Here is an 11,516-nt window from a genome sequence, read left to right as displayed (position 1 = left end):
ATGCCCGCCAAGAAGCAATTGGTGCCTCCCCTCCGGCCCAATGCCGATGGTTCCGGATTCGTGCAGGCGTTCCGCGGTCGTGGGCCCGCTCACAATCGCTCCTCGGGAGCCCATAGGCCCATTGCGTCGACCAGCAGCTCGGGTTCCTCGACTTCCTCTTCAGCGTCCTCTTGCTCCTTGAGTGCGGCAGAACCGGCAACGCTTTCTCATAGTTCGGTAGGTCGGTACAAGGCGAGAGGCGAACGTAGACGTTCAAGTGCTGCAGCGCTGCTGCTGCCCCAACGCAAGGCGTGCATCAGCACCAGCGCAGAGGATCACAAGGGTCACCTCAAGACCACCGATACAAAGTACCACACCGCGGTTACCCAGGGCCTTTCTCCCCCCGCCTCAGCTCCCGCGTCTGTGTCTGCAGTAGCTTCCCTGTTGTCAGCATCACCGGAGACAGGGTCGCCCATAAAAAAAACAGAGCAGCACACAGCCTCGATATCTGGCGCCGCGTCGCGCTCCACTCGCCGTAGCGATGTCGGTGCCCCTGCAGGGAAAGCTCGTGGTGTGACCCCAGCGATGCTTACTATTGGCGTGGACGGAGCTCTTGGGCCGAGCGAGTGTCTTCTCGCCACCTCCGTCATGCACCGCCTTGGGTTGCAGAGCGGCCACATTGTGCGCCTCTCGACAAGCTACGGCGATGTCTACGCTGGAGTGCGACCGATGCGCGGGTCTGCAGTTGCGTCCGACAAGATATTTGTGAACGAGGATGCGGCGGCGGTTTTGGTCGATGTTTCGCCTGTCGTACTTTGCCCGGTTCTTCTCCCTCAGAACGGCGTACCGACGCTACGGTCGGTGACGCTCACGATGGTTGTCCCCGAAAATGCGCGCGACGCTAACACTTGTGACGCAGTCGTGCCGTCGATCGCCTCAACAATGGAGTGGCAAGCGCTGTTCCGCCGCACGCTGCATCACAAGATCGCCTATTTACACCTACGCACCACCCAGCGTGTGCTCACCCATCGCATTGCGCTCGAGGTAGTGAGCTTGAGCGTTGCGAGTCAAGGGGAGGAGTCGTCAACCTCGGCGGCGGAGTCGGATGCTGCGTGGGGCATCGTGACAGATGCGACGGAGGTGCGCTTCTATAATCATAACGCTGCTGCAGGGGTCTCCATCGGCGGACAACAGTGTGCATCAACAGGACTCGGAAGGAGCGCGGTGGAAACGTGTCAGGAAGGCGTCCCTTTTTGCTCAGGGTGCTTGTGTACGCTGGTTGTGGGAGGCACCGGCGTCGGCAAGAGTCGTTGGCTCTCTCTCCACGCACCCACTGCGTCCCACACAGAGCAACAGGGACACATGGACGCCTCAACCTCACCGGCCACGGTGGCTGGGTCTAGGAGGTACACGGAATGGGTTCACGTGGACCAATTGCCGCAGGGTGAGGGCAGTGAGGTGACCACGGCTACGGCGTTGCACGAGGTTTTCGAGCGTGCACGTCAGTCAGCGCCGGCGACGGTGGCCATAGATGATTTGCATCTCATCTGCGGCCGCGAGGCGTCCTCGGCTGGGTCTCGTTGGGCAATGTCACTCATCGCCCATGCCTTGGCTGCTGAGCTACTGGATTTACAGAGCCGCCGTCTCGATGTGGGAGTAATTGCGAGTGCACCGACACTGGCGAGTCTCGATGCTTGTCTGACCGGGGCCACCCTCTTTGGCGGGAGTGTTGTGACACTGGAGATGCCTAGCGGGCCGCAGGAGCGGCTTGCATGTCTCCGTATGTGCCTCTTGGAGCTGCGCCTCAACGACTCAGCGGCAGGACCTGTCCTCAGCGAGGCGTGCTTACTGGAGGTGGCAGAGCGAGCACACGGCTTTACGCAGCGAGACCTGCATCGGCTTGTCGAGACAGCAGTGATACAGGCGTTCCAAACACGCCAGTCCATCGTACCAACGGACGCGGACCTTCGAGCGGCGTCCGCTATAGTGCATCCTTCGTCGCTCAAACACTTCGAGGTGTCGGTGCCGACTGTGACGTGGGCTGACATCGGTGGAAGCGCAGAGGCGAAGCAGACCCTCTGCGACGTAGTGGATTGGTGCCTGGGAAAGCAAAGCTGGCTCTTCACAGAGTTTAACTTGACGCCACCGAAGGGTGTGCTTCTCTATGGTCCGCCGGGCTGCAGCAAGACAATGCTGGCCAAGGCGCTCGCGAACGAGAGTCGCATGAACTTTATTTCCGTAAAGGGGCCGGAGGTGTTCTCGAAATGGGTGGGTGATAGCGAGAAGGCGGTGCGCGACATCTTCGATCGTGCCCGTGCGGCGAGCCCGTGTGTCGTGTTCATCGATGAGTTGGATGGTATGTGCGGCCACCGCGGCCGCGGCGGCGTGTCGGACCGCGTCATCTCGCAGTTCCTCACCGAATTGGATGGGCTGCCGGCTGCATTTGGCGAAAAGAAGAGGGCCCTCGTGTTTGTCGCGGCGACAAATCGGCCCGACAGCATCGACGGGGCAGTGCTGCGTCCCGGACGCATTGATCGTCGCGTCTACGTCGGACTGCCCACCTTGCCAGAGCGGTGCGCCATCACTGACATTCAGTTCAAGCACCTGCCTGTAGCGGCGGACCTAACGGCCCACTACGTGGCCGAGCGGACAGAAGGATACACGGGTGCAGAAGTTGTTGCGGTTGTGAAAGAGGCCGCGTTTCACGCCATCACAGTCAACGCGAGTGCATCCCATGTGACACTGGTCGACATCGATGCGGCTCTGCAGAAGGTGCGGCCGCGCATCAGCGCCAAGGATGTGGAGTGGTACAAGCATTGGCCAAACAACCGCAAAACCACCACTGCGTGCGTGTGATTTCCAATACTGTTCACACCGGCTGCGCATGTGGTGGCCCTTCATGCTATTCTCCCTCCCCCTTGCCTGTGAACAGCCTTAACGCATGTAAAGCGAACCGCTTAGCCCCGACGTTGTAGATGGCTATGGGTCGAGGTCTCTGCTCCTCTTGCTCCACCAGTGCTTTTCGTTTTGCTGTTGCGTAGCTGCACATCTGCGAGTAGCGACTGCTCCAATCAGGGACGACCCAAATAAAAGAGTTACAAGGCACTTCCGTACAACAGAGGCACGTCCTCACAACGGCCGTCACGTGTTTTCCGCCTGGCTGTTGCGGATGTCCCCCGTGTAGGTTTGCTGATTCGCCGCTTTTGCGCCTAACCAGTGCAGTCGATCTGGCGTGGCGGTGGCGGTGGGGGAGGGCGACTCGTCAAAGCCGTTAAACGACCCAGGAGAAAGGGGAGAGAGGGAGGGCGGCACACATGAGGTGCGTGTCCTACTTGCTCCTCTTCTCACCCTCTTTAAGACTGCCGCGCCATTGGCGCTGCTTTGCGAGCACGACGGCGGCGTGATGGCGGGAGGAGAGAGGGCCGCACCTTGAATGGTCACTGAGGGGTGGTGGGGGTGGGGGTTTGTGAAGATGTGCTACGGACATGTCGAGATTTTGTCTCATCCCCTTCTTCCCACTTTGAATCTGCCCTTCACCTTTGTTTCCATCTTCATTCTCTTCCCCCCCCCCCCCTTTCGACACAGAGGCGTGTGCCATCAGACCACCTCTAATCACGCGTGTATGTGTTGGTGTCGTTCCTGCTTCTTTCTCTCTCTCTCTGCGTGACACGCGTACAGCGGAGGACTGAAGGAACATGCCCTACATAGCATATCCTTCCGCAGTGTCGGGGTCTACGTCTGCAGAGGCCAGTTGTGATGCACGTGAGGACGCATTCGGTGAGTACGCGGCGTACCGCCGTGTCATTCGCACGATATTGTGCGGCGTGTTCTTCGCCACGCCACTCTGTGCTGCTATCCCGATGTCGCCGCTGCTCAAGCTATCGCAGACGCAGGAGAACAAGAAGTCCATCATTCCTCGAATGATGAGCGACTTCTTTTACGTAAACTTCTTCGCCAGCGCCGCGGCGTATTGGGTACTGGTCGAGCCTTTTATTCCAAACCCCCGGGCCAAGGAGGGCTTCGTGCCGTACCTTGGCCCGGTCACCGCCGAGATCCCCGCTGTGAGCTGCCTCCTTCTCTCGCACCTGTTCTACCCAGGCTTGTGGGCGATCGTGAATGAGCCGACGTGGAAGCTGCGCCGCCAGGAGTTTGTGCGACTAAACACCAAGTGCTTCCTCGCGTTTGGGCCTATTCATGTGCCAGCCGCTGTCGGTCTCGGCGCGGCGGTCGGCGTCACCCTCTACCCGTTTAAGTACATGAAGCTGCGGACTCAGCACCGTGACGAATGACCGCAGTCCCCCTAGTCCAGCGCAGACTATGCAGTGACCCATCAGTACCCACCAAAGGCAAAGAAGAAAATGTGGCTATAATGAGCCACGGTGCGTGGTGAGAAAAATTTTGCCGTCGTGCATGAGCGCCTGTGTGTTTAAATGCGTGGGTCCTGACAATGTTGGCGGGCCCTGTCGTGTTGCCCCCCCTTTTTTTTGCTCACATTCAACGAAACAGCGAAGAGGTCACCAGCCTACCGAATGATGTGAAGGGGAGACACGCGTCCCCTCCCGACGCAGACAAAAAGAAAGGCAGCGCGCTGATGGCGCCAAACGACCACTTAGACAATGATCGAAGACACAAATGAGAGATCGCCTCTACTTACTGATGGCTCTCCCCATGGGGTGTCTACTTCGCCCACCTCTGCTTGTGTTCCTCTCGTGTTGCATCATTTTCGTCTATCATTTTCTCCTTCTTTGCCAGGACTCTCCTTCTCACTTTTTTCGTGTCAGTGCAACCACGATGACCGACGCATACGAGCCCCCGACCAAGACGGCGTGCCGGCTAGAGGTGATGGGAAAGGTGTCGTCGATCCACTACGACTGTGTGACGTCGTCGTGCCTCGTCTCCACCATTCTCAACGGGACGCACATCTTCAACCTCGACGACACCTTCTACGGCGCTAACCTCGCCGCCGGGGTGTCGGCCAGCAGCGTAGAGAGCTACCCTTATCACACAATGGGCGAGGAGCCACTGATGGCCTCGTGCTTCTTCAATGCAGGTCAGCTCTTCGCCGTGGGATCGTCTTCCGGCAGTGTAACCGTCGTGTCGCGCCGCTCGCGTGCACTGACGTCGTGCTACGCAACCCCTGACTCATTGCCGATTCGTGCTCTCTCTGAAATTCCAACCGAATCCAACTGTTTGCTCATGTGCACCGAGCAAGGCGCCGCAATCATCGATGTGGAGCGTTCACAGCCGCGCGTGAGTTTAGCGAATCCCGCCCCTGGACGTGCCGTCGCTGCGGTACCGCTGCAACGCCAGACCTTTGTGGTGGCCAATTACGACGGCAAGGTGCTGCTGTACGACACGCGGTATCGAAGCTCCCCGAGCTCGGTACTCTCGCTACCAGATCAGATCACGTGCCTCGCGGCCTCACCTGACACGTCAGAGGTCTGTGTCGGCACCGTTGGGGGTCGTGTGTTCACACTGCGCTGCATCGAAGGCGCGCAGCGGGAGCAGGCATTTGGCATGAGCAAGAAGCGCTCTCCAGTGCGTTGTGTCGCGATGGACCGCGGCCGCATCGCTGCAGGAGACCTGGCGGGTCGTCTTGCCCTGATCGACACCGCCGACGTACCAGATCCGACGGTGTACTGGTCTGCGGAAACACTGCTACGACTGCCGCGGCAGATCTATCGTGCAGGCGCGCTCGATAGGCACATCGACACTGCCAGCGCCGCGGCGGCATTTACGGGCACCGAGGTAACCGCAGCGGCGTTGGCGCAAGGGACGGCTTGGATGTCGTTCTGCTCGTCAAAGAATGCTGTGTCGCAGGTGGTCGCCATACCTGCTTGAGGTCATGACAAGAAGAGCAGACACCGCAAAACAACCGTTACCAGAGTGAGGGGAAGAACCACAGACGGCGCTACACAGCGCGGAGGTGTGTATATCTCTCCGGGTCTGTGTGCAGGTGTGTGTGTGTGTGTGTGGGTGCGTGTGTAAAGAACTTCAGGCACTAGAAACATCACTCGGCGCTATGGTTATGGACTACGTACCTCCCTCTCTCTTCACGCAACCGGGGGCACTTTTGGTGTGTCTGGCTGGAGTACTGCTGCATCTGCGCGGTGACAACGCGCGCTTCTCTGATGTGCGTGCCCGCGTGTGGAGGTGCAACGCTGAGGACACCGCTTTTTCATCCTTCTAGATTTGCTCTTATCCATCACTTCGAGCTTCTTGTGAGGACTGCTTAGACTGCGCAACAGCATTTGTGGTAGCTGCGTGCGTGGCTTCTCATGAGCGTATACAGTCTAGATGACTAGAACTTAGAGGAGGCCGCAAGCAAGAACTTCAAAGTGAATAAACTATCCAAGCTTTGTGCAGGTTGTGAGGTGGTGAGGAAGCGACTGCGCTGCGCTTTTCTCCCTGCTTCTCGAGTAGCCTATATTGAGGGAAAGTAAGCTGAGGGAGCGGTGGAAGCGCTTTGTTTCGAAGGAAGCTACCTTGTTGCGCTGCCCCTGTCTCCACGGTCTCTTTTCCTTCACTGTGGTGGATGACGCACCTTGTCGAATGCTTCGGTGCTCACGCCGGCATACTCTTCATCACTGCTAAACCAGTGGATAGTCCGAAGCTCCTCAAGAGGACGGCACCTTCACGAACACCCAGTGCAGTTCTTCTCTCTCCTGCTGCTTGGTTCCTCTTGCACATCCAGCCTTTGACAAGTGCGCACGCTACCGTAGCCAACCCGTTGCCTCGTTATCCACAACGTATGGATTTATTTTTTCCTCTTTGCGGGGAAATGGGGGTGGGGGCCGCTTGTTTACATATTTTCGCTCTATAGTCCAGACCTCTGCCAGCTTTTAGTCGCTTTTCTGGCGTGCTGCACCTCGCTGAAGGAAAGGAACGTCAAAGGTAGCTATTGTCTATCATCTCCTCAAATGCGATCGGTTTCTTGTCCTCTCTTCTCTCTACTGTTCGGAATCCACAGACTGCACTGACACACGTGCTGCACTGCTCGACCACAGGCCTTTCCTCTGTCTTCCGTCTTTAACCTTTCTCTTCTTTAGCCTTTCCCTGCACCTGACGACCAGCCTCTTACAAGGTGTCCCCCCCTCACTTCCCCCCCCCCCCAGACGCTTCGCATAGTGTTCACGGGTTCTAACATATTATTGACGTATCCACAAACACCCGCCTTCCTCCTCTCTTCGTTAAGTCTCTCGCCTCCCTCCTTCTCTTTTCATTCTTCTTTTCCTCTCTCCCTTACCAAACGCACACCTGAAGCACTCATGCAGCCGACGTGCCCATCACTTCCTCCCATTCCAGAGACCATGGACTGGGAGAAGTTCCGTGCAGAAGGGCATCGCGTGATTGAGTTTATTGCTGACTACCATCGCGCGCTCAAGAACCGAGAGATGCCGGCCTCTCCTGGAGTGCAACCTGGATTCCTGAGGAAGGGCATCAACGACAAGGCGGCTCCGCAGACGTCGTCGCAGGACTTTGCCAGCGTCCTCGACGATATTCAGGCTCACATCATCCCCGGCATGACCCACTGGCAGCACCCCGATTTCTACGCCTGGTTCCCGGCGCAGGTGTCACCAGCGGCGATTCTCGGCGACCTCGTGGCCAACGGTTTTAACCAGCCCGGCTTCAACTGGATGAGCAGCCCCGCGGCAACCGAACTCGAGACTATCGTAATGGACTGGATGGCCCGCGCCTTTGGCATGCCAGAGGCAATGACGTGGGGGGGCACCGGCGGCGGTGTGCTGCAGCCAACGGCCACAGAGGCGGCTGTGGTGGCGCTTCTGGCGGCGAAGAACAGGGCGCTGGAGAAGTGCACCACAAACGAAGAACAGTGCATTGCCTCAGGTAAACTTGTCTGCTATGTGAGCGATCAGGCGCACGTTTGCGTGGAAAAGGCGACCCGAATCCTGTCCTTGTGGCACGTGCGCAGGATAGCGACCCGGCGTGAGGCGGGTGGTAACTGCCCGATGCACGGCGACGACCTTCGCGTAGCTGTGGAGGCGGATATAGCAGCGGGTCTTACCCCCTGCGCCGTGTCCATGAACTACGGCACCACCGGTATCTGCTCTACGGACGATTTCGAGGGGATCGCAAAGGTTTGCCAAGACTACTCCATCTGGCTGAACCTCGACGCCGCCTATGCTGGGGCCACGGCAGTGTGCCCTGAGATGCGTGAGCCGCTGGCTCCAGCGTTTGAGCACGCGGACTCAATTTTCATCAACGGATCCAAATGGCTCAGTCTTATGATGGGTACCACCTTTTTCTTCTTCCGCGAGCGCAAGTACATTGTTTCGTCGTTGAACGCCACCGGCGTCTACCTCACAAACAAGTACACAGACACCAACAGGGTGGTGGACTTCAAAGATTACCATCTGGGCTTTGGTCGGCCCTTTCGCGCCATGAAGGTATACGTAACCTTGCGGTATATGGGGTTAGAGGGGATTCAGGCCACGATCCGCCGTCATTGCGCTCTCGCCAAGTACTTTCACGACCTGTTGGCTGCTCGCCTTGGCGACCTTGTCGAGTTTCCTGTCGAGCCCAAGTTCGGACTCGTCTGCTTCCGAATCGCCGTGGACAATGCGGCAAACAAACGAAACTACGCTCTGCTTAAAGTGACTGAAGAAGAGCGTCGTGTCATGATTGTGCACCACTACGTGGACGGTCATGTCATCGTGCGTGTAGCCCTAGCCTACCCAGGGCTGATGACGAAGGACATGGAGGACCTTGCCGACTATCTCTCTGAGAAGGTGAAAGAGACGATCGCCAAGATACCAGTGTGATGCGGCCGGCAAGTGTGTGGGTCTCCGTGGATGGCCAACTGCCAAGCCAACAAATAAAATGAAAAAGGAAGCAGCGGACACAGTGCTCGGTGTTGTTATATACATATTTTTTTTTCTAGCTTTAAGGGGTGACCGCACCCCCCTCCCCTCCCCTCCCCTTCCCTCCCCCTGCTGACTCCATGTGTCTGGTGTCGAGGCCATTCTTTTTTTTTTCTGCCGGAACAAGCGAAGTGGAACGCTCTCATCCGAAACGAAACATACAGGCAACAGAGGGGAAAACAGCGGCAGGGGACGCTCATGTGTTTTGGACGGAGGACTAGGGGAGGAGCCCCTAATTTCTCGTCCTTTTTTTGAGGGGGGTGTTTGCGTTGTTACTCTGTAGCCTCCTTCTCCTTCTGAGGTAGCGCCCCTCTCTTCCTTTTCCTTCCTTCACACGTTGCGACTCATATCGATTCTCCTTTCGTTTTCCTTTGCGGAGCTCATACTTTGTGCTGATCGGTTCTGTGGTTGCGTTCTCTACCGATTTGCAAGAAGGAAAAGCGCAGGTGGGGCGTAGAAAGTGGCGTGTGCGCATCACCTCGTTCTGTATCCTTTTTCCGGTTGCGTACTCTCCTGCTGTCTGTCCGCTATTCTCTCCACGCGCTCTTTTGCCTCCCCCCTCAGTGACGCGCTTTTTGGACGGAACGTCTATACTGCATCGTGTGTGTTTCCTACACGTACACCATGGTCTCCTCTCGTGATCAGTATGTTCTCTCATGCGTGACAGAGACTCATTTCTTTTCTGCTATTTTTTTTTCCCTTCCGCTTCTTTGGCTGGTTTGGGTAGCGTATCACTGCTCTTCCATGTGATAGCCGATGCTCTACGAGAGTCCTGATAGTGACTTTTCGTGCCAACGTGGTAGGGTCCACTGAGGAACTCAGCCGACCTTCTTTTTTTTTGTGTGTGCGCTCCAACGTGTCGCACGACCATGAACACGATAGCGAGCACTTGCGCCTACAGTCAGAGCTCATCAATACTCCTGTGTTGCACGGCGCGTTTTAATTCTGGTCGTCCTATGACGAGCCGTCCTGCCGTTTCATCGGCCTACGCCTCTCGAAAGGGCGCCACGGATAAGAGCGAAAAAAAAGGCGAGACGCAGTGAATACAAGACGAGCTGCGAGTAATGAGGAACTGCAAGCGCTACACTTTGCCTTTATATAGGACAAGCACACGACCAGATACTAAGCAGTGCCATCACGCACGACACACACACACACCAAACACCTCCGATTGTTTTTGTTGATGTTACTCTGGAAGATTCCCTGTTCGTGCCAATGGCGGGGGGCACCGAAGGCGCTGCATCAATCGTAGCAACACAACCGCACAGTTGCCGAGTACTGTACCTATTGCCCAAGCAGATAAGTTAACATCTAACAGAGAAAAACTGGTCGTGTGAAGTGCAGCCGCTTGTTTCTCAACACATCTGCGCGGGTGTGACAGGTGGCAGTTGCGCTGCGTTATCCACCGCTCTCTCTCTGCTTGCAACAGGGCAGTTTCTAATGAGTAGTCTGGAAGCAATCCTTCCGGACCCAATCACATCGCCGACACCCTACTCTTGGTGGCCCATCATACTCTTAACGACACTCACCTCCTTACGATCCCTGCTCTCTCTCGATACATCTCCTCGTTTCTCCTCCACACTCCTGCGTTTCACAGCGTACCAACACACAGGAACTCTTTACCCTGCTTCCAACAGTGTGACTCGGAACTCCCTCCCCCCCCCCCCAACACACACACACACGCCCACAAATTCACCACGAGAGGTGCGAAGGCCATTATCATAAAAGACGTTAAGGTTTCATTTTGAATTTTGTATCCGTACAGGATTACGTCGAAATCTGTCACAGAGCTCGCTAAGATTAATCCTTCCTCTCACTCTTAAATCGTCAAGAACGTCATTGCCAAGTTCACGCCTATAAGCGACCTAACAGGTAACACTTCAGCAATTGATCTTTTATCTCTCTCCTTTCAACAAACCCAATTGCCCCACTCCCTCCGGGAAGCCATGTTTGCTCGTCGTGTGTGCGGAGGCGCTGCGGTGTCGGCTGCGCGGCTGGTGCGCTGCGAGTCGCAGAAGGTCACGGGCGACGTGATTGGCGTGGACCTGGGCACGACGTACAGCTGCGTTGCGACGATGGACGGCGACAAGGCGCGCGTGCTGGAGAACTCGGAGGGCTTCCGGACGACGCCGTCCGTTGTGGCGTTCAAGGGCAGCGAGAAGCTTGTGGGGCTTGCGGCGAAGCGCCAGGCAATCACGAACCCGCAGTCGACGTTCTACGCGGTGAAGCGGCTGATTGGGCGCCGGTTCGAGGACGAGCACATCCAGAGGGACATCAAGAACGTGCCGTACAAGATCGTGCGCGCCGGGAACGGGGACGCGTGGGTGCAGGACGGGAACGGGAAGCAGTACTCGCCGTCGCAGGTGGGCGCGTTCGTGCTGGAGAAGATGAAGGAGACGGCGCAGAACTTCCTGGGGCACACGGTGAGCAACGCTGTCGTGACGTGCCCCGCGTACTTCAACGACGCGCAGCGCCAGGCGACGAAGGACGCCGGGACGATTGCGGGCCTGAACGTGATCCGGGTGGTGAACGAGCCGACGGCTGCGGCGCTTGCGTACGGTATGGACAAAACGAAGGACAGCTGATCGCCGTGTACGACCTTGGCGGCGGCCACGTTCAAAATCTCGGTGCTCAAAATCCTGGCGGCGTGTTCAA

General features: G+C 57.2%; 5 protein-coding genes across 5 annotated transcripts; all 5 read left to right on the top strand.

Annotated features, from left to right (window-relative positions):
• On the top strand, nucleotides 1–2,835 carry LBRM_30_2490 (AAA family ATPase-like protein; the record flags this gene model as incomplete). Its single annotated transcript, XM_001566825.2, has 1 exon — nucleotides 1–2,835. The coding sequence occupies one exon, from the start codon at nucleotides 1–3 to the stop codon at nucleotides 2,833–2,835; it is 2,835 nt and encodes a 944-aa protein (XP_001566875.2).
• An 839-nt stretch (nucleotides 2,836–3,674) lies between these two features.
• Nucleotides 3,675–4,268, top strand: LBRM_30_2480 (conserved hypothetical protein; the record flags this gene model as incomplete). Its single annotated transcript, XM_001566824.2, has 1 exon — nucleotides 3,675–4,268. One exon carries the CDS (start codon nucleotides 3,675–3,677, stop codon nucleotides 4,266–4,268), a length of 594 nt encoding a protein of 197 aa, XP_001566874.1.
• Nucleotides 4,269–4,611: 343 nt separating this feature from the next.
• LBRM_30_2470 (conserved hypothetical protein) lies at nucleotides 4,612–5,820 on the top strand (the record flags this gene model as incomplete). Its single annotated transcript, XM_001566823.2, has 1 exon — nucleotides 4,612–5,820. The coding sequence occupies one exon, from the start codon at nucleotides 4,612–4,614 to the stop codon at nucleotides 5,818–5,820; it is 1,209 nt and encodes a 402-aa protein (XP_001566873.2).
• Nucleotides 5,821–7,247: 1,427 nt separating this feature from the next.
• On the top strand, nucleotides 7,248–8,762 carry LBRM_30_2460 (putative tyrosine/dopa decarboxylase; the record flags this gene model as incomplete). The annotated part of the gene is made up of 1 exon (XM_001566822.2): nucleotides 7,248–8,762. One exon carries the CDS (start codon nucleotides 7,248–7,250, stop codon nucleotides 8,760–8,762), a length of 1,515 nt encoding a protein of 504 aa, XP_001566872.2.
• A 2,045-nt stretch (nucleotides 8,763–10,807) lies between these two features.
• Nucleotides 10,808–11,446, top strand: LBRM_30_2450 (putative heat shock 70-related protein 1,mitochondrial precursor; the record flags this gene model as incomplete). Its single annotated transcript, XM_001566821.1, has 1 exon — nucleotides 10,808–11,446. The coding sequence occupies one exon, from the start codon at nucleotides 10,808–10,810 to the stop codon at nucleotides 11,444–11,446; it is 639 nt and encodes a 212-aa protein (XP_001566871.1).
• Between the last annotated feature and the right edge of the window lie 70 nt (nucleotides 11,447–11,516).

The sequence above is a fragment of the Leishmania braziliensis genome, chromosome 30, assembly GCF_000002845.2.
Source record: "Leishmania braziliensis MHOM/BR/75/M2904 complete genome, chromosome 30".
Classification (NCBI taxonomy): Eukaryota; Euglenozoa; class Kinetoplastea; order Trypanosomatida; family Trypanosomatidae; genus Leishmania; species Leishmania braziliensis.
Note: the sequence above shows the minus strand (reverse complement) of the source record. Positions and strands in the feature narration are given on the sequence as shown.